The sequence below is a fragment of the Stegostoma tigrinum genome, chromosome 42 (assembly GCF_030684315.1).
Source record: "Stegostoma tigrinum isolate sSteTig4 chromosome 42, sSteTig4.hap1, whole genome shotgun sequence".
NCBI lineage: Eukaryota > Metazoa > Chordata > Chondrichthyes > Orectolobiformes > Stegostomatidae > Stegostoma > Stegostoma tigrinum.
In genome coordinates this window covers 12,847,542-12,870,997 of record NC_081395.1, presented here as the reverse complement: position 1 = coordinate 12,870,997, position 23,456 = coordinate 12,847,542, and the positions used below count along the sequence as shown (strand labels likewise).

General features: G+C 48.3%; 1 protein-coding gene across 1 annotated transcript in view; it reads left to right on the top strand.

Moving 5' to 3' along the window:
- Window positions 1-23,456, top strand: part of ppp2r5b (protein phosphatase 2, regulatory subunit B', beta) — a 41,207-nt gene that overhangs the window by 9,567 nt on the left and 8,184 nt on the right. Inside the window, exons 2-10 of the mRNA XM_059641499.1 lie at window positions 3,228-3,424; window positions 6,552-6,653; window positions 7,342-7,434; window positions 7,685-7,815; window positions 19,015-19,074; window positions 19,494-19,602; window positions 21,662-21,715; window positions 22,745-22,795; window positions 22,883-22,887. Coding sequence (XP_059497482.1) covers window positions 3,228-3,424; window positions 6,552-6,653; window positions 7,342-7,434; window positions 7,685-7,815; window positions 19,015-19,074; window positions 19,494-19,602; window positions 21,662-21,715; window positions 22,745-22,795; window positions 22,883-22,887 — 802 coding nt within the window. The remainder of the gene's footprint in view (window positions 1-3,227; window positions 3,425-6,551; window positions 6,654-7,341; window positions 7,435-7,684; window positions 7,816-19,014; window positions 19,075-19,493; window positions 19,603-21,661; window positions 21,716-22,744; window positions 22,796-22,882; window positions 22,888-23,456) is intronic.

Sequence of the window (23,456 nt, the reverse complement as noted above, 5' to 3'; positions counted from 1 at the left end):
AGATGGAAGTATTCATGGGTGTGGAATGTTCTGACTGAGGAGCCTCCCAGTGTTTCTACAGTGTAGGTGGCACACACTGCTGCAACTGAGTGTCACTGTATGGGGTGGGTGCAGGGGGGTTATTGAAGCGGGTGAACAAGCTGTTGATTGGGTTGAAAATGAGGAGAAAATCAAAACTGAGCCATTGTGTCAGCAGGTTCTGGTGTTGGTCTGTGAGTGATGGGTAAATGGGATTGTGTGTTTTGGCGGGGGGGGGGGGTTAAGTTTAAAGGTCGCACGGAACAAGGGGCACGGGAATTGGCCAGACTGAGTTCAATCTCAGCTCTTGGAGAAACAAGGGAGAGAGAGAGAGGAACTGGAAGGTTGAAAATCCAATTCAGGCAGAACTCCATGGGGAATTGTAACTTAAAATAGTATCAGAGTGTTCCTCCTGCAGTGTAATCTCTGTTTAAACAATTTTTTTGTGCGTGTCAACTTCAGGGAACCTAGGACTAAATCCAAGTGCTGTTTCCTATCTGGATTCCAGCTGCTGTCTGGAGCCCAAACTGGTTAATTCTGTAGGGATCTGCAATTGCTCACGATGAGCACACGCTTTCTTCCGGCTTAGCCAGAAATACTGTAACAAACCAACACCAGAAACTTGATCTGAAATAAAATTCATAGAATCAACACCGAGGGTGTGCCGTGCTGTTGGAGGGTCAGTGCCGAGGGCGCGCTGCGCTGTCAAACAGTAGTATCTTTCAGATGAGATAATAAGTTGTCGCCTAACCTTTTAGTTGACGGTACTGGGAGAGGAATAGGAACAAATTTTTCCTGGATTCCGAGGACCCCATTTATCCCGAAATGACAGCGCAAGGAATCATTGAGTCATTATCATTTAGGGGTGTTGGTGTGTCTTGTGTACATTTCCTACTTTACGAGACTTTTAAAAAGCTGTTGTGATGTGCTGAACTGGTAAAAGTTGAGACAGTTGTTCATTCTTAATTTCAATAAAACACCCAACCACTTGTGAAACATAAGCAAACGCAGAAGCTAGCTAATGTCCTTTTAGTAAAGCCACCCCTAGGCAGCAGTGATCATAAAATGGAAGTTCACATTGCATTTAAGGGAGAGAAGATTGGGCCCAAGACTTGTGGTGTAAACTTAGAGACAATTATGAGGGCAAGAAAGCAGAGTTCACTAAAGTGGGAGCAAATTAGGTGGAGAGGTAGGTTTAGAGAGATGCAGTGTCTGACCTTCAAGGGGATATTTTGAAATATTTTCAGTACTAATACATGCATACGAGAAAGGAGACTTTCAGGAGACAAAAAATGTTGAAGATAGCGTCGATATTAAGGAAAAAGGCCTGCAGATGTTTAGAAACAAAGCTTCGCATGGTGTTAGTCTCAAGAAGGTGAGAGTGGTGAAGTTACAATGGAGCGTTAAGAGACAGCAGGTAATTGAACAGGCACCTCTCACCGCCTTGCTACAGTAGGGATTAATAACATCCCAGAAATAGATAAAAGACAGGAAATAGGAGGGAGGCGCTCACAAGGGAAGTGAAGCTGAGCAAGTGTCGGAGCTTCAGACAGAGAATTCCCTAGATTCTGAAGGATTTCATCTTGGGGTTCTAAAATAAGTTGCTAGTGAGATAATTTACACCTCAGTTTTAAATTTTTTTTACAGGGACTTTAAATTGGAAGGTTGCAAATTCAGCTTCTTAATTCAAAAGCCAGCAGAAAAATATAGGACTGCACCCCCAGCCCCCCACCCCCACTCCCAGTAGTGACCCCCGGGAGGTGCACGCCATACTGCTGGCCTTTCATGGTGCAGTCAGTGAGGAGAGTGTGAGGGTCTGTTTGGTTCAGTGTCTGAGGCCAAAGTTTTTAGGTCTGGGATGGACAACCCCTCTTTCCCCCACCCCTTGCACACCTCAGTGTGAGCCCTGGGGTCTGGATTGTGACCTCACAGAAGCTGGGAGTGGGCCCTGTCACAGCGAGTTGCAAGGGGTTGGGGGTGAAGAAAGGGTAAGTGTGGAGGTGGGGGGGTGGGGCGGGGAAGTGGGGGTGTCAGGTCACGGCTGGGATGTTGGAATGCGGTCGTGAGGGTGGGGAGAGCCGAGGAGTGGGAGGGAGAGCAAGTGCGAGGGGGTGGGGAGTGTCTGGAGTTTGTTTGCTGTTGGTGGGGAAGGGGTTGGGGGGCATTAGATTTGGGAGACAGGAGTGGTTGTGGGTGGGAGAGGGGGAAATGTGGAAGCGGCTGGAAAGGAGGGAGGAGACTGAAGTGGGGAGGGGGTGAGGGATTAAGCAGCTGTCTTTCCTCTGACATCCAGCCTACACACTTGCCTACCCCACCCACAAACCCACCCACAATGAAGAAAGACCCCTCTCCATGATGGAACCCAGAGTGACCACCACCCACTATCACATTAAAGAACGTGAGTTTCATCCTCCGGATTGTACAGACCAGTTCTTCCCCCTGCCCTCCATTCTCCCCAAGGCCCCCTGTAGGTGGCAATGTCCATACCTCTAAGTCAAGCGGCCTAGGAGTTCAAGTGCCACTGTGCCCCTGGAGGCCATGACCTGATGTGTAAACTTGCCCCCCCCCCCTGCCCAAAGCATTGTGGGCTGCCTCTGTCCCCTTTCTCCCCCACCAAACCAGGCATCTGGACCGGATTGTTCTGTTCCAAAGGAGCTTCCCAGAATAGGGAGGTCCCATGAGATTCTCCACCTTTGGTAATTTCAGATAGGGATCTGTTCCCTCACTCGGAGGGTGCTGAGTCTCTGGTAACCCCTACCCACAAGGAGAGATGTGGCTCTGACCTTCAACCCCCCCAACCACGTACAGCGGAGGGAGAGACAGATCTTTCTGGACTCCCGGAGGATTGAGGGAGGGGGGATTGAAAGCAAGGCCAGCCTATTGAATGTAGCAGCAGACTCGAGGGACTGAATGGCTACTGTTTAACCACATTCGCTGATGTAGCATAGCAGTCTGGTCCCTCACCCACTCTCATCATGCTTCTTCTTTCTCTCCCTGATTTTATCTGTCTGTTCATTTCTCTCTGAATTTCTCTCTTGCTCTGTGACTCCCTCTTTCTCTTTCCCCCCCCCCCCCAACCAATCTCTCCCCCTCTCACTATCTCTCTTTCTTTCGCTTTTCCCTTTACCAATCTCTCTCTCTCTCTCTCTCTCTCTCTCTCTCTCTCTCTCTCTTCCCCCCCCCCCCCCCCCCCGCCTTTCTCTCTCCAGATGCCGCAGCGTCGGATTTACACGACCTGTTCTGTAAGAAGCTGCAGCAATGTTGTATTGTCTTTGACTTCATGGACTGTGTTGCTGACCTGAAGGGGAAGGAGATCAAGCGAGCGGCCCTCAATGAGCTGGTGGAGAGTATTGCGACAGGTCGGGGCCTCCTCATTGAGCCCATCTACCCGGAAGTCATGAAGATGGTGAGTGTGCGGAGGCCTGCTCCAGGCCAGTAACCCCAGAAACCCGCCCCCATTCCCAGAAAACCGCCCTCTCTGCATCCATCCCCAGAAACCCAACCCCTCGCCTCCATCCCCAGAAATCCGCCCCCTCTGCCCCCATCCCAAGAAAACCGCACCCATCTCCAGAAACCCACCCCTCAACACTACCTCCATGTCCCTCACCTCTGCCCACCCCAAACCCCCAAAATAAACTTTCCAAACCACCCCCCTTGCCAGGTCCCCACTGTCCTGCGGCACCTCAGCCCCCTCCCCCACCACCCCCGCCCCCCCCCCCCCCCCCCACCTTTACATGTTGGGGCAGAGAGGGGGTGGGTAGGTGATGAATAGGAGAGAGTGTAATGAGGGAACCTTGCCCCGAGACTGTGGGCCCAATGACCCGAGGTGTGGGGTGTAATGGTGGTGCGCTGTCAGTGACGGTGAACTGCGCAGGGAGCAACAATCTACCACAACAGCTCGGGGCTCGTGGGCCGGACTCAGAAAGATTTGACAAGCACCGTCCCAGAACTGCATATGTTTATGTTATGGAATTGCAGATTATGGGCGGAAAAGGGCAGGCTGTGGAGAATGTCAGCTGGGCCATGATCCTATTGAACGAAGGAGCAGGCTTGGGGCCTACTCCTGTCCCTATTTCTGATGGGCTTGTGTTGGTGACGCGGATGGAATTGGAGACGTTGGGACCATTCTCTGGGAAGGAGGGAAGTTTGATGAAAATTACCTTTTTTTTGTGGGGGGCCCTCTAGGCAGATGAGCTCAGTCTGGGGGAGCACAAGGGGCAGGGGGTTAAGGCGATTGGCGAAAGGAGCGAGGGGCGAGAGAGACACTGACTGTGCGGGAGCATGGCCAGGGATTGGGGTCTCCAGTGAGACCCCCTGGATAAGGAGTTGGATTGTTATCCAAACATGACGAGTGGGCAGGGGGAGAAGGTAACATTAGTTGAGAGGGGGGTGCCCTCCCTCTGGAGAGGTGGCAGGCACACTTAATAGGCCAAGTGGCCTTGTGCTGCCCTGTTAGTGAACAGGCCACTTAGCTACGTACGTCTCCCCATTCCGCTCCCAGATCCCTGCTTCAGGCCTTCGCTCTACCCCAGGAGGGAAGGTAGGGGCCATGGGGGTGATGAGTAGCAGATAACAACCCCCTTGCCCCCAAAAGCAGTGAGTGAATTGGACAGGAGCTTTTTCCTCTTCTGTCATCGTGGTTGGAACAGCCTAGACCTGCTTCCATGGTTTTATACACGTGACCCAGATTTCAATACGGGCCCTGGTGGGACTTGAACCCACTGCCTCTCAGTTATTGAGTGGGCTGCCATCCACCTTGAATCTGACCCCTCACTCAGCTCCCTTTCCCTCCCTACCTCTCAGCCTTGGTAGGCCCCACACCAGACCCAAAGCTTCCTTTAAAACTCTCCCCAAGTTCTGTCTCCTCTTGGGTCCAGTTTGAGGACACTCACCTGGTCCATCCTGTGACTGAGATGGGTTGGGAGTGTTTATTGTGTTTTGATGTAATATTCCAATTATCGTAGTGAGCCAGGATTCATCTCCAACCCTCTCCCTGTCAGAGAATCACCTTTTTAAAATTATTAATGAGACTGGCAAATACATAGTTTTGCGGTATAGTTTTTGCTTTTCAAATTTCGTGCTTGATTCTTTGAGGTTATAAAGCAAAATTGAGTCCGTCTTCATGCAACTAATGCCTAAGGTGGTTAGACAACGGCACTGAGGGACCATGATAGTGATAAGAATAGTCCATATTTAACATGCACATAAACATAGACATGCACACAGACGCATGTACATATACACGCACACAACGGGTGTGCGCGCACACTCTTACAATCTCCCACAAAGCAGCAATGAGACAGTGACCGAAGCATCTGGTTTATTGTTCAAGGCATCGGTTGAGGGATAGATATTTCTGTTTGAGAGATTGCCAGCTGGGCCTAGCATTTATCGCCCATTCCCTAATTGCCGCCTGAGAAGGTAGTATAGAGCCATTCTGTTGAATTGCTGCGGGGGTGGGGGAGGATACAGCAGGGATATGGTTGAAGTGAGTGAGTTGGTTAAAACAGTGGCAGATGTTGTATAATGCGTTGGGGCAGGGGAGAGGGTGGAGAATGTGAGGTGCCCATTTTGTCAGTGCAAATGGACTTGAAGCAGAATCTTATGTGCAGAGAGATCTGGGTGTCCTGGTGTCTGAATCCTAGCAACATTGATGCAGGTACAGCGAATAATTAGGAAGGCAGATGGAACCTGGGGGTGAACCCTCAAGACAAGGAAGCCTCTCTACAACTATACAGAGCTTCAGGGAGACTGCTCCTCCAACACTGAGCACTACTATTGCCTCTATACAAGGGAGGGCACACTTGCACCGGAAGCTGCTTGAGGAGGGTTCACTTGGCTGGTTCCTGCGGTATTTGGGGGCATTTGCCCTATGAGCAGGTTGTGTTTTTTGGTGAGAATGAGGGTTTGATCTTTACTGAAACATTGGTCTTTATCGCAGCAGGAACTTGTTTGCTGAATCTCTGGGACTATGGTGACTTCAGTCAGGGCTTGGGGGGTGCGGTAAGAGTCGGCTCAGTTCACGATGCAGAGTGATGCTAACGGCACGGGTTCAATTCCCAGCCGGGCTGAGGTCATTGTGAGGGACTGTCCTTCTCGATCTGACTCCCTAGTTTGAGCTGAATTAGGACACGAGGCAGCAGAGTTTGAATGTAGACTGGTGTTGGTGTTGGATGGGAGCCTCTCCGGTTCTGAAAGGAATGTTGCAAACTGTGATGTTTCAAAACAAGCAAGATATCATTGCTCAGTGCAGTCTTTGTGATGTCTCAGGGTGCTCCAACCTCTCGGTGTACTCCCTGTTGTCCCGAGTTTCTGAGGGAACTCTCTGGTTTTGTATTTGCGTTGTTTGCCCCATCAATATCTCCGTGTGTAAATCATGTCTGTGTCCCTCCCTCCTTCTGCGAGTCCGAGTACCTGTCTGCCTATTTCTGTCTCTTTTCCACTCACTCTGCAACCCGTTCCCATCCCCTCTTCCTTCCCGTTCCCTCTCCCACCTCACTCCATATATAACGCGCTCTGCTTTTTTTTGGAAGATCTCTGCCAATATATTCCGGACACTCCCTCCGAGTGACAATCCAGAGTTTGATCCTGAAGAGGATGAGCCAAATCTTGAGGCATCCTGGCCTCATTTACAGGTGGGTGCTTCGAGCGGTGGACCAGCGCTGGACAGTGGGAGCGGTCTGGGCTTGGCACTTATTGATGGACATGACCTCCCTGCGTCTCCATCAGAGAGCACAGCCTCCCAGAGAGTCCACTCCTCAAAAAGCTCTCAATGGGGAGGCAATGGCCTAGTGGTATTATCATTGGATTGTTAATCCAGGGACCCAATAATGTTCTGGGGACCCGGGTTCGAATCCCACCATGGCAGGTGGTGGAATTTGAATTCAATTTTTTTTAAAAATCTGGAATTAAGAATCGAATGATGACCGTGAATCCATTGTAAATCGTTGGGGAAAACCATCTGGTTCAGTAATGCCCTTTAGGGAAGGAAACTGCCGTCCTTGCCTGGTCTGGTCTACATGTGACTCCAGACCCACAGCAATGTGGTTGACTCTTAACTGCCCTCTGGGCAATTCAGGATGGGTAATAAATGCTGCCTGGCCAGCAACACCCATACCCTGTGAATGAATACGGAGGGGCGGTAAAAACTGAGGGTTGGTGTCTCCCCAAGGTGTGGGGGTGTACAGTCAGTGGGGCTAAGGCGGTGGGGGAGAAAATACAGTGAGCGTGTGGCGGAGGTTGTGTGTGTGTGTGAGACGGTGGGGGTGGTGTACGATGTGGGTATCTCTCTAATTATCTTTACCCCCACCCCTGCCCCTGCAGCTGGTTTATGAATTTTTCCTTCGGTTCCTCGAGAGCCCGGATTTCCAACCTGCCATCGCCAAGCGCTACATCGACCAGAGATTTGTGCTTCAGGTGAGATCACATCCCCCTGCCTTCCCCTCCAACCCCTCCCCCACCTCAGCTTTCCTTCCAATCCTCCCTCCCTCCCCCCCCGCCTTCCTTCCTTCCCTCCCCACCTCTTCTTTCCATCCCCCTTCCACCCCCCCCCCGCTTCACTTCCATACCTGAATTTTCTTCACTTCCACAATGCCTCCCTGGCTCTGAATGGTATGGGATGTACCTGGCTGTATATAAATGGACCTTTTTCTTGGTGATGTTCCAGCTATTGGAGCTGTTTGACAGTGAGGATCCGCGTGAACGGGATTTCCTGAAGACGGTTCTGCACCGGGTCTACGGCAAGTTCCTGGGATTGCGAGCATTCATCCGCAAACAGATCACAAATATATTTTTATGGTAAGGGTGAACGCACAGCGACAGCCTGACGAAACCACCCTGACCCCCCAGCTGTTAGAACCAGCTCAGGCTCAACCACAAATAAGGAAGAGGCTCTCTTCCCCCCTCCGTCCACCCGTTCCCCCCCCACAGGGAGGTGGGGCTATCAAGGTGGGCGTGCAGGAGATGGAGGGGGTGGGGATATTAAGGGGGGAGGGGTGCAGAAGACAGAGGAAATCAAGTATCAGTGGGGAGATTCCATGGGGGGGAGGGGAAGGAGGTGAGGTGGAAGATCTACAGGACCCACTGTTTAAACGGTCACTGTTTTAAAAAATTCCATGTCACCCATTTAAACCAGCGATGAAATGTTGAAGAGTTGAGTGTCTTTGCAGTTCCTTCCCTCATGAGGCGGATAGATTCTTGATTACTGAGGCGATCAAAGATTACCCCGGGAGGCGGGGGGGGGGTGGATATGCAGGAACGTAGAGTTGAGGTCAAAAATCAGGTCACCTGCGACCTGAATTGCTGAGCAGGCAGCAGAATCAAGGAGCAAAAAGGCACAACAATTAGCTCTGGTTGTAGCACACAATGTTCCTGCATATCCACCCCCTGATCATCTTTGTTCACCTCAGTCATCATGAACCTATCCACCTCTGCCTCATGAGAAAGGAACTACAGACACTCAACTCTTAAACATTTCCTCATCACTGGTTTAAATGGGCGACGTGTAATTTTTAGTGACCGCACTCGTGTGGGTCGTGTAGATCTTCCGCCTCCCCTCTTTCCCCTCCCCCCACAGAATCTCCCCACTGGTACTCTATGTCCTCTGTCTCCTGCCCCCCCACTTAATATCCCTGCCACCCCCTTAATGTCCCCACCCCTTCCATCTCCTGCATGCCTGCCTGCACCTGAAGCACCCTGTGTCCTGTCACTGAGGAGGGTGTAGGAAGTGAGGGAGAGAACAAGCCATTACCGTGCTGCCTGAGATGCTCAACTATTTTGAAAGCCATTTCTCACTGTGACAGTTAAGGCCTGTGGCCTATTGTCAATCATTATTAATGACGGAGGGCACTGCTCACAGGCAGTGGCAGTAGCACTGTCCGCTGCTGCATCTTTTCACATGGCGTTGATCTTTCTAGAAGGTCTCACTGCCGGCCGTTCCTCAGTTATTTCCCTCTGTTACCATCCTAGTTGTCCCAGCCCAATGGAGCCTCATCTTATTCTCAAGCCAAATGGATCTTTGAAACGAATTACCAGATGAGCAGGACCTTGTCTCCCCCATGTGGCCTATGCGTCCAGGCTTCCTGCACCCCCTGCAGCCTACACATCCAGGCTTCCTGACCCCCCCCACCTCTGCGGCCTATACGTCCAGGCTTCCTGCACCACCCCCCCCCCCTCCACTGCTGCCTACAGTCTGTTTGGAAGCGGAGGCTGAACCCCTCTGTTAAAATCGGAACAGATTGGAGGCTTGTGTTAACGTTGGGAGTGGAGGTTTCCCTACTAATAATTAAAACCAAAACACCCAGAGAAACTCCCTTCACCTGACCTAATCTGTTATACTGTTATAGAGAAGGGAAGGTTAAATGAAAGAAAATCCCTGATTTTCACTTCACAAGTAACAGGTAACTATTTATTTAAACCTAACAGTGAACAAATTAACAGAATTATGAACAAGCCAAACAATTCCCCCTTAACTATTGAGAGCTAGATGCTTACTTCTCAGATAGTGGTTTGCTCTCTCACTGATTTTCAAAAACCCTGTCCTTTTATGCCTTGGATGACACACCAGTTTCCTTACAATAGCATTGGTCTGAAGTAGTCAAAACCATTAGATTTAAATCGAATTCGCTTTCAGTGACTAAGTGCTTGGTGTAAATTAATTGGCTGATTCCAGCTCATTACCAAAACATCAAAACAAGTCTAAGTTTTCCAATCTCACAGCCAATTGATACATGTACAACCCGTTCTGAAATGGAAACATCTTCAGCTCCTTAGACACATTTTCTGTTTTAATCTCGTTAAGCTTAGAAAAGCACCTTACCTATTATAGGAGCCATACACACTTCTCCCTTATTATTCTTTTACAAACAAATTCTAGCTTCTTGCCTTCCAATTCACGATTACTGCACACAACTGCATAATACTTCCCCTCCCCCCCCCCCCCCAAGAAAATAAATGAATCATCATGATGAAAAGATGGATTTTTTAAAAAATCTTATCACAAGATACATGGGTCAGGAATTCAAATTATTCCTCAGGGTGATCCTTCCATGTCCCAAGTTGTATCCCAAGGACATCATTTTGCCTTCGTGAATTCAGATTTGACTAAATTTATAACTAGTTCTGCCTCCCGTAGCCTTTCAAAAAACACTGCCAAATGCACCATGTGATCTTTCCATGAATGGCAAAAGATCACTGAGTCACATATAAAGACAGCATAATTCGTCAATCCTGCCACAACTGTGCATATGTGTCTTTTGAAATGTGGTTGATGTGTTCTTCACTCCAAAGGGGATTAGTCTAAATTGACACAGCCTAATTGGGATTACAAACACAAACTTCTTTCACTCTCTCCGACAAAGGTACTCGCAGTAACCACAAAGTTAATCTAACCTTTTTGTGTAAGTGGCTTGTCTAACTTCCCCCCCACAGTCCTCCAACCTTGTAGGATAATCCACACAATATTTGTGTACCATCAGGTTTGAGAACCAACACAATCAGCAAATTCCACTCGCTTTGACTCAGCTCAATGTCTTGGAGTACCGCTTCGACTTGCGTTTGTACATGTCCAGCTTTGAGAGGATTAAGCCTGTAGGGGTGTACTTTTATTGGAACAGCATCCCCTACTTCAACCTCATGTACAATAATATAAGCCCATCCATGCTATTTCTCCATATGTCCTCATAGTGCTACAACAAGTCTTTCAATACAGTTCCTGACACACACACAGCTCACTATCCCATCCCATTCTCCAAGGACTTGCTCATTATTTAATATATTTTGAAGCACATCAAAATCCAAATCATCTTGATTTGACTTCTGACTTTGAGGGCCAGTAACTCATACCTGTTTCTCAGACTCCCTGTCCCTGTCAGAGTAAGGTTTCAGAATATTCACATGACATACGCGATGAAGTATTTTCCTATCTGGCTTCTCTACGAGATAATTCACCTGACTCAATGCCTTCTCAATCTGATGGAGACCACTAACCCTACCCACTGGACAGTACCAATACTTTATCCCCACGGGCAAATATACGAATTTTAGATTTCTTACCTGCTTCTTGCCTCATTAGATGCTGTGCCACCTTCAGATGTTGCCTAGCTAATTCACCTACCTGTTTAATCTTTCTCTCACCTCAGATACATAATCCAACTGTGTGATCTCTGACTACAGACCTATCAACTTTCCTTAACGAATTTTAAAGGCCCTCTTACTTTGTATCCAAATACTAACTCAAGCAGAGTAAACTGAGTTGATGCATTTGAAGAATCTCTCACAGCAAACAATATAAATGGGATACCTTTATCCCAATCATTTGGGTAATCCTGGCAATAAGCCCTATGCATGGTCTTTAGAGTCTGGTGCTGCCTTCCCAATGCTCCCTGGGATTCAGGATGATACGGAACTTGATTTAAAGTGTTGGATGCTTAAACTGTCCATGACCTCCTTCAATAGTTTGGTAGTAAAATTGGGCCCTTGGTCTGACTGAATCTCCCTGGGTAGGCCCCAATGGGTAAAGAAAGTAAGAAACTGCTCCACAATCTCTCTTTTTACCATAACATTCCGTAATGGAATTGCCTCCGGAAACCTGGTGGACACATCCATTAGGGTTTGGAAATACTGGTTCCCTCTTTTGGTTTTAGGGAGGGGACCTACACAATCAATCATAACCTGCATGAAAGGGCCTTCAACTGTGGGAATTGGCATCAAAGGTGCTGGTTTAATTACTGGCTGTAGCTTTCCTACCGTCTGATGTGTACGGCAGGTACGGCGAAACTCAACCACCTCCCGATGTACTCCAGGCCAATAGGAATGCTTCTGTATCTTAGCCTGAGCCTTCCTCTCCCCTAGGTGACCTCCCACAGGTAATTAGTGTGCTACCCACCATGTTTCCTGTCTGTATGTTACTGGTAACACCATCTGGTGAACTTCCACCCATTTCTCCTCTCCACTAACCTACCTCAGTCTCCATTTCCACCTTAGGATTCTACCCTTAAGATAATAACATTCGGGAATACCTTCTGATTCCTTTTCCAAGTAGGTTTTCTGATATAAACCTTTTATTGTCTCATCTTTTTGTTATAACTCCGTTTAATCTTTCAGAACTGAACACCTCTGGCTCATCCTCCACCTGTTTGGGATTTTCCTTTACGATTTCATCAAACTGGGTGTCAGCTAACTGGTCCTCAACTCCTCGTCTCTCTCTTTGGTTTTTCCTTCTTGCTGTAACTTATCACTGTGGGATCTTGTTGCCGCAGTCTGGAAAAACTCCAGGATATTTTTCTCTTAACTCCTCCTTTCCCTGGTTTTCCATTTACTACAAGGAGCGTCACTCCCGCCTTTGATCCTGCTGGGTCGTTTCCAAGAACAAACTGTATTCCTGGAATAATTACTCCCACTGTCACTTCCGCAGTCTTGGTTAGATTAGATTAGATTCCCTACAGTGTGGAAACAGGCTCTTCGGCCCAATGAGTCCACACCGCCCTTTGAAGCATCCCACCCAGACCCATCCCCTATAACCCACGCACCCCTAAACACTACGCGCAGTTTAGCATGGCCGATCCATCTAGCGTGCACATCTTTGGACTGTGGGAGGAAACCGGAACACCTGGAGGAAACCCACGCAGACACGGGGAGAATGTCCAAACTTCACACACACTCACCCAGGTCCCTGACGCTGAGAGGCTGCAGTGCTAACCACTGAGCCACCGTGCCACCCTAATTCCAACCTGATTCCAGAATTTCCAACCTGATCTTACACCGGGGAACGCGAAATCTCTCTCCATTTATTCCACGGATTACCACTCTCCTGGGTAACATTTCAGAATGAGTGCAATACTTTCATCTCTTACAATTAGAGAGTGGGTATCTCCCTTACCTCTCAGTATTTTAACTTCTTACCTTCTCGCCCTGTTATTCCTGAGTAACCCTTACCCACTGAGGTGAAGTTTGTGTAGAGATCAGACACTGTCTCACTATCCAGCCTGTGACTAGGCTGTGCATGTTCCTGCAGCTCCTCGAATTCTTTTGGGATTTCCTTCACTACCTCAACCAATTCCACTGATTTAGCCTATTTTACCGCATCCTTTCTCCTGATGCCTATTTTAAGCCACCAGCGCTGCAACTTTGTGTGTCCCACTCCATTACAGTGAAAACATCCGAGGCCTTTCACCTCCTTTTCACCCTCTTGGGTTTTTTTTCCACCCTGTGGCAAACTGTTCCCAGCGTGGTGCACTGTTTCTCATTGAAGAGTCTCCCTTTTTCCCAATTTCTATCCCTCAGCGAATGAAATCGCTGTCAGAAGCTAAATTTCCATTTGTACACTGTGCGTAATCATCTGCCATCTCAGCAGCTCCCCTCGCTGTTTAAACATTCTGTTCCTCAACGTAAGTCCTTATCATTTCTGGAAGTAAGTCTTTGAACTCCTCCAGCAGAATAATCTCTAAGATCCTCATGTGTTTTCTATCTTTTCTGCTCTCACCCATCTATATCGAAGTTGCTGTTTCATTCTTTCAAACTCGACAAATGTCTGACCTGGCTCCTTCCTTAGATTTCTGAGCCGTTGTCTCTGTGCTTCTGTAACCAGTTCATAGACACTCAGAATAGCCTGTTTTCAATCCTTCAGAGTCTCCTGACCCCTCCCCTGACAGCGCTACAAACCTCTAGTCCTGCCTACCCCAACTCGGTCTGAAATTACACTACCCGCACAGTCTCTGGCCAATTCATTTGCATAGTCAACTTCTCAAAGAAAATTAAAAATAAAGGTTTCTACATCTTTTTCATTGAACTTTGGTAAAGTTTGGACATATTTGTGTATATCTCTACCTGGGTGTTGGCTACGATGAGTTTGCTCATCCTCACTTCTATCTTGTACTTTTCCTTCTGCGATTTGAAGTCTTTTTGCTTCTAGTTCCAACATCATCTTTTCCAACTCGAACATTCTTCGCTGTCGCTTCCCGCTTCCCTCTTCCCTCTCCCTTATCCCTAGTTAAACCTGATTCTAGCCTGTTTGCTAATTCCAAAAGTATATTCTTCTTTGGTCTGTCTAAACTTGCTTGGCAAATTTGGGAAGCATCTTCAAATCCCAGAACCTCTTTAGTAATGTTAAGAGCCATTTCCCTCACATTTTGATTTAAACAACCGTAAGTAACTGAAATTGACCAATGTTGTCTCCCCTAAATTTTATTTAAAGATTTAGGACACTAATCCCCAAGTCTGTTTAAATGTTTCCAAATTTGTTCACATCCTGGACATGAATTCCCAAACCATTATGGAAGGGGAGGTCAAACCCCTCTGATAATTAAAATCGAAACACAAGCCCCCAATTTGTTACAGCAAGAGTAGAGGTCCCCTTCTAATAATTAAACCTGAAACACCCAGAGAAGCTCACCTCACCTCACCTAATCTGTTCTACTGTTATGGAAGGGGAGGCTAAATGAAAGAAAATCCTTAATGTTCATTTTATAAGTAACAAGTAACAAATGTATTTATTGACCCTAACAGCGAATAAATTGACAGACTTATTAACAAACTGACCAATTCCCCCTTAACTTCTAACTATTCCCAAACTGAACTAAATTCTACTGGTATGCAGTTCCAATAAACACAAGTTCCACTTATATTAACCCAAGAAATAACAGAATAAATTAAAACTCAGTCTCTCAAAGTCTGCACGCCTTTCTGCTGTTCTCGAGCCATGAACACCCTTCTGCTGATCTGGCTGTCGGGAGTTTTCTCTGTGAAGGCTTCTGTGAGGACTCTTAGCTTAAAATACTGTGATACCTTTTTATGGATAGGATGGTACTTTCTTAGAGAGCTTTGCAATTTCTTGAGAGAGCTCAATGCTCTCACCCTGATTTTCAAAAACCCTCTCCTTTTATACCTTGGATGACACACCAACTTCCTTACAATAGCATTGGTCTGAGGTTGTCAAAACCATTAGATTTCAATTGAATTCGCTAAGTGCTTGGTGTAAATTAATTGGCTGATTCCACCTCGTTACCAAAACATCAAAACAAGCCTAAGATTTCCATTCAGACAGCCAATTGATACATGTTTCCATTTTAGAACTGGCTGCACATCTTCAGCTGTTCAGAACATTTTCTGTATAAATTTCTTTAAGCATAAAAACACACTTTACCCCTTAAAGGAACCACGCACACTTCTCCCTTATCGTTTCTTTTACAAACAATTTCTAGCTTCCTGCCTTCCATAGAACGTAGAACAGTACAGCACAGTACAGGCCCTTCATCCCACAATGTTGTGCCGAACTTTTACCCTAATCCTAAGGTCTATCTAACCTCTACCCCTACCTTATATAATCATCCGTGTGCTTATCTAATAGCCGTTTAAATGCCCCTAATGAGGCCGACTCCACTACCCTCTCCGGCAATGCATTCTACACCCTACCACTCTCTAAGGAAAGAACCTACTTCTGACGTCTCCCCGATATCTACCTCCACTCACTTTAAAATTATGTCCTCTCGTAATAGCCTAGGAAAAAATCTCTGGCTCTTTATCTACACCGCTGATCATTTTGTACACCCCTTTCAAGTCATGTCTCGTCCTTTGTCGCAAAAGCCCTAGCGCTCTCAACCTTTCTTCAAAAGACCTTCCCTCCATTCCCAGCAACATCCTGATAAATCTCCTCTGCACCTTTTCCAGTGCTCCCACATCTTTCCTGTAATGAGGAGACCAGAACTGGACACAATACTCCAGAAGTGGCCGAACCAGGGTTTTGTATAGCTGGAGCATAACTTCATGATTCTTGAACTCAATCCCCCTTAATGAAAACTAACACACCATATGCTGTAACAACTCTATCCACCTGGGTGGCAGCTTTCGGGGAACTGTGAACATGAACCCTAAGATCCCTCTGCTCCTCCACACTGCCAAGAATTTTTCTGTTATCCCTGTATTCTGCTTTCAAGTTTGTCCCTCCAAAATGAATCACCTCACACTTTTCAGGGTTAAACTCCATCTGCCACTTCTCAGCCCAGCTCTGCATTCTATGAATGTCCCCTTGTAACCTAGAACAGCTCTCCATACTGTCGACAACATGACTCATCTTCATATCATCTGCGAACTTGCTAATTCCCTCTTCCGCTCCTTCATCCAGATCATTTACAAAAATCACAAATAGAAGAGGACCCAGAACAGTTCCTCGTGATACACGACTCGTAACTGAGCACCATGTTGAATATTTTGCGTCCACTACCACACTTTGTCTTCTAAGGGTCAGCTAATTCTGAATCCAATCTGCCACATTTCCCCCTATCCCATGCTTCCTTACCTTCTGCATGAGCCTACCATGGGAAACCTTATCAAACACCTGACTTAAATCCATTTATACCACATCCACTGCTGTATCTTCATCCACGTGTTTGGTCATCTCTTCAAAGAATTCAATAAGGTTTGTGAGGCATGATCTACCCCTCACAAATCCATGCTAACTATCACAAATCAAACTGTGCCTCTCCAAGTGATCATAAATCCTATCTCTCAGAACCCTTTCCAATAATTTTCCCACCACTGAAGTAAGACTAACTGGCCTGTAATTTCTGGGGTTATCCCTATGCCCTTTTTTGAACAAAGGAATGACGTTTGCCTCTCTCCAATCTTCTGGCATTATACCCGTGGATAGTGAGGATGGAAAGATCATTGTCAAAGGCCCTGCAATCTCTTCCCTTAGAATCCTTGGATAAATCCCATCAGGCCCGTGGGACTTATCTATCTTCAACATCCTCAAAATTCCTGGCACATCTTCCTTACTAACACCGACCTTCTCTAGCCAACCAGCCTGTTCATGCTGTCCTCCTCTACCACTAGGTCCCTCTCAGTTGTGAATACCGAAGAAAAGTATTCATTAAGGATCTCTCCTATCTCTTTAGGCTCCGTGCACAAATTCCCTTTACCATCCTCGATCGGCCCTACGCTTTCTCTGGTCATTCTCTTATTCCTCACGTACATGTAAAAAGCCTTGGAGTTTTCCTTGATCCTATCTGCCATTGTTTTCTCATGTCGCCTTATAGCTCTCCTAAGCCCTTTCTTCAGCTCCTTCCTGGCTAACTTGTATCCCTCTAGAGCTTTTTCCATTCCTTGTTTCCTAATCCTTATATAGGCCTCCTCCTTCCTCTTAACCAGTTGCTTGACCTGTCTTGAGAACCAAGGATCCCTCACTCGACTGCATCTTCCCTGCCTGCTAGGGACAAACATGTTGAGCACACGCAGTATGCATTCTCCACATTTCTATACTGCTCTTCCCTGACAGCATCTGTTCCCATTTCATGTAACCCAGTCCTTGCCCAACAGAATTGTAATTACCCTTTCCCCAGTTATAAACCTTACCCTCTGTATGTACCTATCCTTTTCCATGACTGTTGTAAAAGTAAGAGTTATCGCTACGGCCAAAATGCTCTCCTATCAACAAGTTTAACACTTATCCCGGTTCATTGCCAAGCACCAAATCCAAAGTGACCTCTCCTCGTGTTGGTCTATCGACATACTTTGCCAGGAATCCTTCCTGAATGCACTGGACAAAATCTGCTCCATCTAAACTATTACAACTAAAATGTTTCCAATCAATATTTGGAAGGTCGAAGTCACCCATGACTACAACCCTGTGACTTCTGCACCTTTCCAGTATCTGCCTCCCAATCTGCTGCTACTCTTCTCTGCACCTATTAGGGGGTCTGTGACCGCTCCTTTCTTGTTCCTGGCCTCAACCCAAACTGAATCTGTAGACATATCATTCTCAAATTGCCTGTCAGTCGCTGCTATAATAACCCTGACTAACAATGCCGCTCCCCCGCCTCTCTTTCCACCTTCCTATTTCTTTTAAAACATCTAAATCCTGGAACTTGCAGCAACCATTCCTGTCCCTGAGTTACCCAAGTTTCTGTAATGGCCACAACATCGTAGTTCCAAGTACCGACCCATGCTGTAAGTTCATCTGACTTATTTCTGATGCTTGTAGCTTTGAAGTATACACACCTGAAGCCATCTCTGTCCACAATTACACTCCATCGACTGCATTTCTCTGTAAACAACCACACTCCCTGTTGTGTCTGTTGGAAGGCTGAATATCTCATCCTCTGAATTACAAGTCTGGCTCCCTACCCCCGGCCAATCTAGTTTAAACCATTCTGTACAGCTGTAGCAAACCTCCCTCCCAGGATATTTGTGCCCTTCTAGTTCAGGTGCAATCCATCCTTACTGTACAGGTCCTACCTTCCCCAGAATGTGCTCCATTTACCCACATAATGGAAGCCCTCCCTCCTACACCAGCCCTGTAGCCACGTGTTTAGCTGCACTCTGTCCCTATTTCTTAATTCGTTATCACTTGGCACTGGTAGTAATCCAGCAATAACTACCCTGTTTGTCCTGGGCATTAGCTTCCAACCTAATTCCCTGTACTCGTTTTACACATTCTCAGTCCTTTTTCTCCCTGTGTCATTGGTACCGATGTGTACCATGCCTGCTAGTTGTTCACCTTCCCCCTTTAAGGATCTTGAAGACACGATCTGAGACATCACAGACCCTGGCACCTGGGAAGCAACATACCAACCGTTCGTCTCGTTCGCGTCCACAGAACTGCCTGTCTGTGCCTCTTACTACTGAATCCCCCACTACAACTGCTCTCCTATTCTCCCCCCTTCCCTTCTGTGCCACAGGGCCAGGCTCAGTGCCAGAGACCTGTCCGCTATGGCCTTCCCTGGTAAGTCATATTCCACTCCCCCCCCGCCCCGCCCCCACCAACAGTATCCAAAGTGGTATACTTATTATTAAAGGGAACGGCCACAGGGGATCCCTGCACTGTCTGCCTATTCCCTTTCCCCTTCCTGACAGTCACCCAGCTATTTCCTGTACCTTGGGTGTGACCATCTCCCTATAACTCCTCTCTTCCAATTCACGATTACTCTACACAACCTGGTGACTGTGTGAACCTGTCTGGGATCATTGTTGTGCCCATCCCTCACTCTTCTCTCTCTCTCTCAGGTTTATATATGAGTCTGAACATTTCAATGGAGTGGCGGAGCTGCTGGAGATCCTGGGGAGGTGAGAGCGACTGCTCGGACACATCACGGCATTCCCCATGGCCTCAGGTTTCCTAATGTATTGCAGAGTGGGCAGATTCATTCCCCCTGGGAGGGGGAGGGTGACAGAGTTTGGTGGGGTGGGTGTCAACTCCGGGGACAGTGTGGGGGGTGGTGGTGTGGGTGGGGATCAGTGCTCGGCGAGGGCATTGGCACTGAGGGTGGGGTCCTGTCCCGAGCCGTCCCACATTACCACCCAGGTGTCGCGGTTTGAGCAGGTGTGGCTGCAGGTGGGAGGCGTGGTGCTGGGGGTGGCGATAGTTGGCATGGGGGTGTTGTTGAGATGGGGGCCTACATTCCACCCGGAGGGTGAGTGGGTGGGGATGGAGGGGGAGTGCTTGGGGTCACCCACGTTAACCCGATGTTTCATCTTGCCTGCAGCATCATCAATGGTTTTGCACTCCCTCTGAAAGCAGAGCACAAACAGTTTCTGCTGCGGGTTCTGATCCCGCTGCACACGGCACGGACCCTCTCTCTGTTCCACGCACAGGTACGGGGGCAGGTGGGGGTGGGGGGTGCAAACAGGACTGAGAGCCAGCAGCTGGTGGGGTGTGGCTACTATGAGAAATCTGCAAAGCTAGTTCAGACTAGATGGGCTGAATGCTGCGTTCACACGGGACGTGGGCATCACACCAACGAGTCCAGCACTTAATGTACATCCCTAATCGTCCACGAACTGAAGAATGGCCATCGCCGTTGGGCTTAATGTTATTCCATGGGTTCAGTGCCATGTGCCATGGTAGGATTTGAACCTGTACGCACACCCCACCTCCCAATGGGGCATTAACCCTTCAACCACCTCCGTGTACTCCCTCTCCATGGCACACTATCCCTGTTGACCTTTGCGGGGAGTGTTTGGCATGTGTGGCACCCTCAAAGGGTTAAACTTGACCCCTTTGACCCCTGCCTGTTAGCCTCTTATTTGGGGTTGGTCGGGTGTCCATGTGTAGGGATCCTCTTGTGGGTCTGCATTTCAGTTCCCTCCTGGCTTGCTAGAGGGCGCTCACTCCCTGTTGAATGGGACAGAGAGACACACATGAGCATTGGTTGATTTCCTTTACATGCTGCCAGGATGAGGGCTGGGCCTGTTCTATTGCCGGCCCCTTGAGAAGGTGGTGGGTGATCGGCCACCTTGAACAGCTACAGCCCTTGTGCTGTAGGTAGACCCACAATGGGTTCACACCCAACGAAAGGGTAAATGTGAGGTTTGCATTTCGGTAAAACGAAGGAAGACTTTTTGTACAGTTAAAAGTAGGGCCCTGGGGAGTGTTGTGGAACAGAGAGACCTAGGGGTGCAGGTATTTAATTCTTTGAAAATAGACGGGGGGGTTAAGGTGTTTAGCACATTTGCCTTCATTGCTCAGACCTTTGAGTGCTGGAGTTGGGATCGTCATGTTGAGGTTGTACAGGACATTGAGACCCCTACTGGAGCACTGTGTCCAGTTCTGGTCGCCCCATAAAAGGAAGGAGATTACAAACTGAAGAGGATTCATTAAAGGCTGTTGCCAGGATTGGAGGGTTTGAGTTATAAGGAGAGGCTGGATAGAACATAGAACAGTACAGCCCAGTACAGGCCATTCAGCCCACGATGTTGTGCTTAACTTTTACCCTAATCCTAAGGTCTATCTAACCTCCACCCCTACCTTATACTACCATCCATATGCCTATCTAATAGCTGCTTAAATGCCCCAATGAGGCCGACTCCACTACCCTCTCCAGCAATGCATTCCACACCCCGACCACTCTTTCTTGTTCCCTCGCTCCCTCTTTCTCGATCGTTCCCTCGCTCCCTCCACCTCTGGTAGATGACCTTGTCTGTATCTAAGCTGAGAGCATTGACAGGGTTAATTGGAATGAAGTGTTACTGCTGACATTGAGCATGTTAGTAAGGCTGGAATTGGAACATAATCTTTAAAGATCAAAGCCAAACCGTCCCGTATCCACGGTAACAGTGGAAAACCCAAGCAGTGGGTGGCTCAATGATTCCCTCCATAAGAACAGAGTGTGCCTTGGCTGCCTGGCTGTGTTGATGTCTGCGACTGTGGGAAGAAGGAAAATGGGTAAATTGTCCAGGAGTCTCTTTAATTCACCTGAAAGCAGCTGGGGTGGGGATAGTGTCATTAACTTCTGTCAAACTGAGATCAAACAGACAGTTAGAACCACACTTAAAAAGCACTGTGCGTAAGTGATGGAAAAGAAAAGGACTAAATAGTCTCAGTTTCCATTAAATATGATTTCCCAGAAGCAGTGTTTCGGTGCTGTGACCGGACAGCTGCTGCAAGATTCATTTAATCAGAGTGCACTGAAAGTTGGGGAGAACCAATGTGTGACACCCCATGAAATGGATAAACAGGTGCAGGGCGGCCCTGTGCCCGGTGGCGTGGTGGGGGCCGGGCAGCCTGTGCCCAGTGGCGTGGCGGGGGCCGGGTGGCCCTGTGCCTGGTGGCTTGGTAGGGGCTGGGCAGCGTTAAATTTGCGAATTGATCTCTTTGTTCCTGTGTGTCTTGACCCAATCCCTGGCCTGACTTAATCGTGTTTCCTCTCTGTAGCTGGCTTACTGCATTGTACAATTCCTTGAAAAGGACACCACGTTGACAGAGCCGGTAAGTGGATTTGCTTGTTCCGCTTTCTGCCTAATGGAGCTACTCTGTAAAACCACAGCGTCAAACCTCACTACCTCTGGGTACATGATTCACTTCCTTTGCAGAGAGTTTTGCAGGTACTATTTTTACCCCACAGTGGTCAGATTTATTTCCTTGCCAGTCACACTGTGCCTTAATGATCTGTGTGTGTATGGGTGTGTGGTGGGTTGGGGGATTGGGTTTTGTGTGTGTGGAGTGGGGGGGGGGGGCGGTTGCTGTTGTCTGCTCCCATACAGTTCCCAGCTCCTCATTCTCCCTCAGCAGAACAGGGTGGTGGTAACAATGAGAATGTTACTGGGAGCTGTTGCCTCACAGCTCCAGGGACCCAGTTTCGATCTCACTCTCTGTGGAGTTTGCACGTTGTGCCCGTGTCTTTTGTGGGTTTCTTCTGGGGGCTTCCTCCCACGTTTCAAAGATGTGCGGGTTAGGGTGGATTGGCCGTGCTAAATTACCCCATAGTGCCCAGGGATGTGCGGGTTAGGGTGGATTGGCCGTGCTAAATTGTTCCATAGTGTCCAGGGATGTGCGGGTTAGGGTGGATTGGCCGTGCTAAATTGTTCCATAGTGCCCAGGGATGTGCGGGTTAGTGTGGATTGGCTGTGGAAATGCAGTGTTACAGGGGAGGGGATTGGGTCCAGTGGCGTGCTCTTTGGAGGGCTGGGACTTAGTGGGCTAAATTCCCACATTGTAGGGGTTCTATAAGCTAGTCATCCCGAAAGCCCAGCCTCTAGTGGGGTACAGGTTCAAATCCCAATGCGACCAGTGCTGGAAGCTCAATTTTTTTCCATTGAAAACCAGTGGTGGGTGGTTCTGTAAAAGCCCATTGAGTTCAGTCAAGGAATTTTCAGGAAGGAATTCTTCCCCCAGCGCTTTAGCTGGGTCTGGCCCACAAGTGACCCTGGCCCCCAGCCCGAGTGATGACGTTGACTGACTTTGACGAGAGTGATGCTAATGTCTAATGAATGAAGATATTTCCCCCTCTCTCGGCAGGTTCTCCGGGGGCTACTCAAATTCTGGCCCAAAACCTGCACCCAAAAAGAGGTAAAAAAAAATTAGGGGTGGGTGTTTGTGGGGATGGGGGGAGAGGCTGGGGACAACTGTCTGACCTCCTGTGGCATTGCTTGCAAGCCTTGGTGACGGTTTCTGCGGTAAAAGCCCCATCGGGTTCACAAATGGGTGGGAGGGGGTAATTGACCCATCCTTAGCTGGTCTGGCACAGACTCCAGACCCCCGCACAGTGCTGACATGACCGCACACCCAAATGGCCCTCTTGCCACAGCCCACTCAGCAACTGTGGCATTTTCTCCCACCTACTGAATGGCGAGGTTCATTCGATCATTCGACCATCCTTCCTAGTCCAGCTCTGATGGGGACTTGCTTCCTCCCACATTCCCCCTCATTCCACAATGCTCCTCACTCTCACTACTCTCCCCCCTACCCCCACGATTCTTCTCTCTCCTCCCTGCGCCCGCTCCCGGCCTCTGCCCCATCGACCCCCCCCGTATCCCTGCCGTTTCACCCTCACTCGCTCCACCCATAGGCCCCCTTCTGCCCCACCCAATAGTCCCCCTTCACTCCTCCCTCCCCCTGGTGCATGTGCTCTCTGTCTGTGCATACTCCTCCCTCTGTCCAGTTCCCTGGCATTACCCCCCGACCCACCCTCTTTACCTGCCCCCTATTGTTGATCCCACTTCAGGGAATT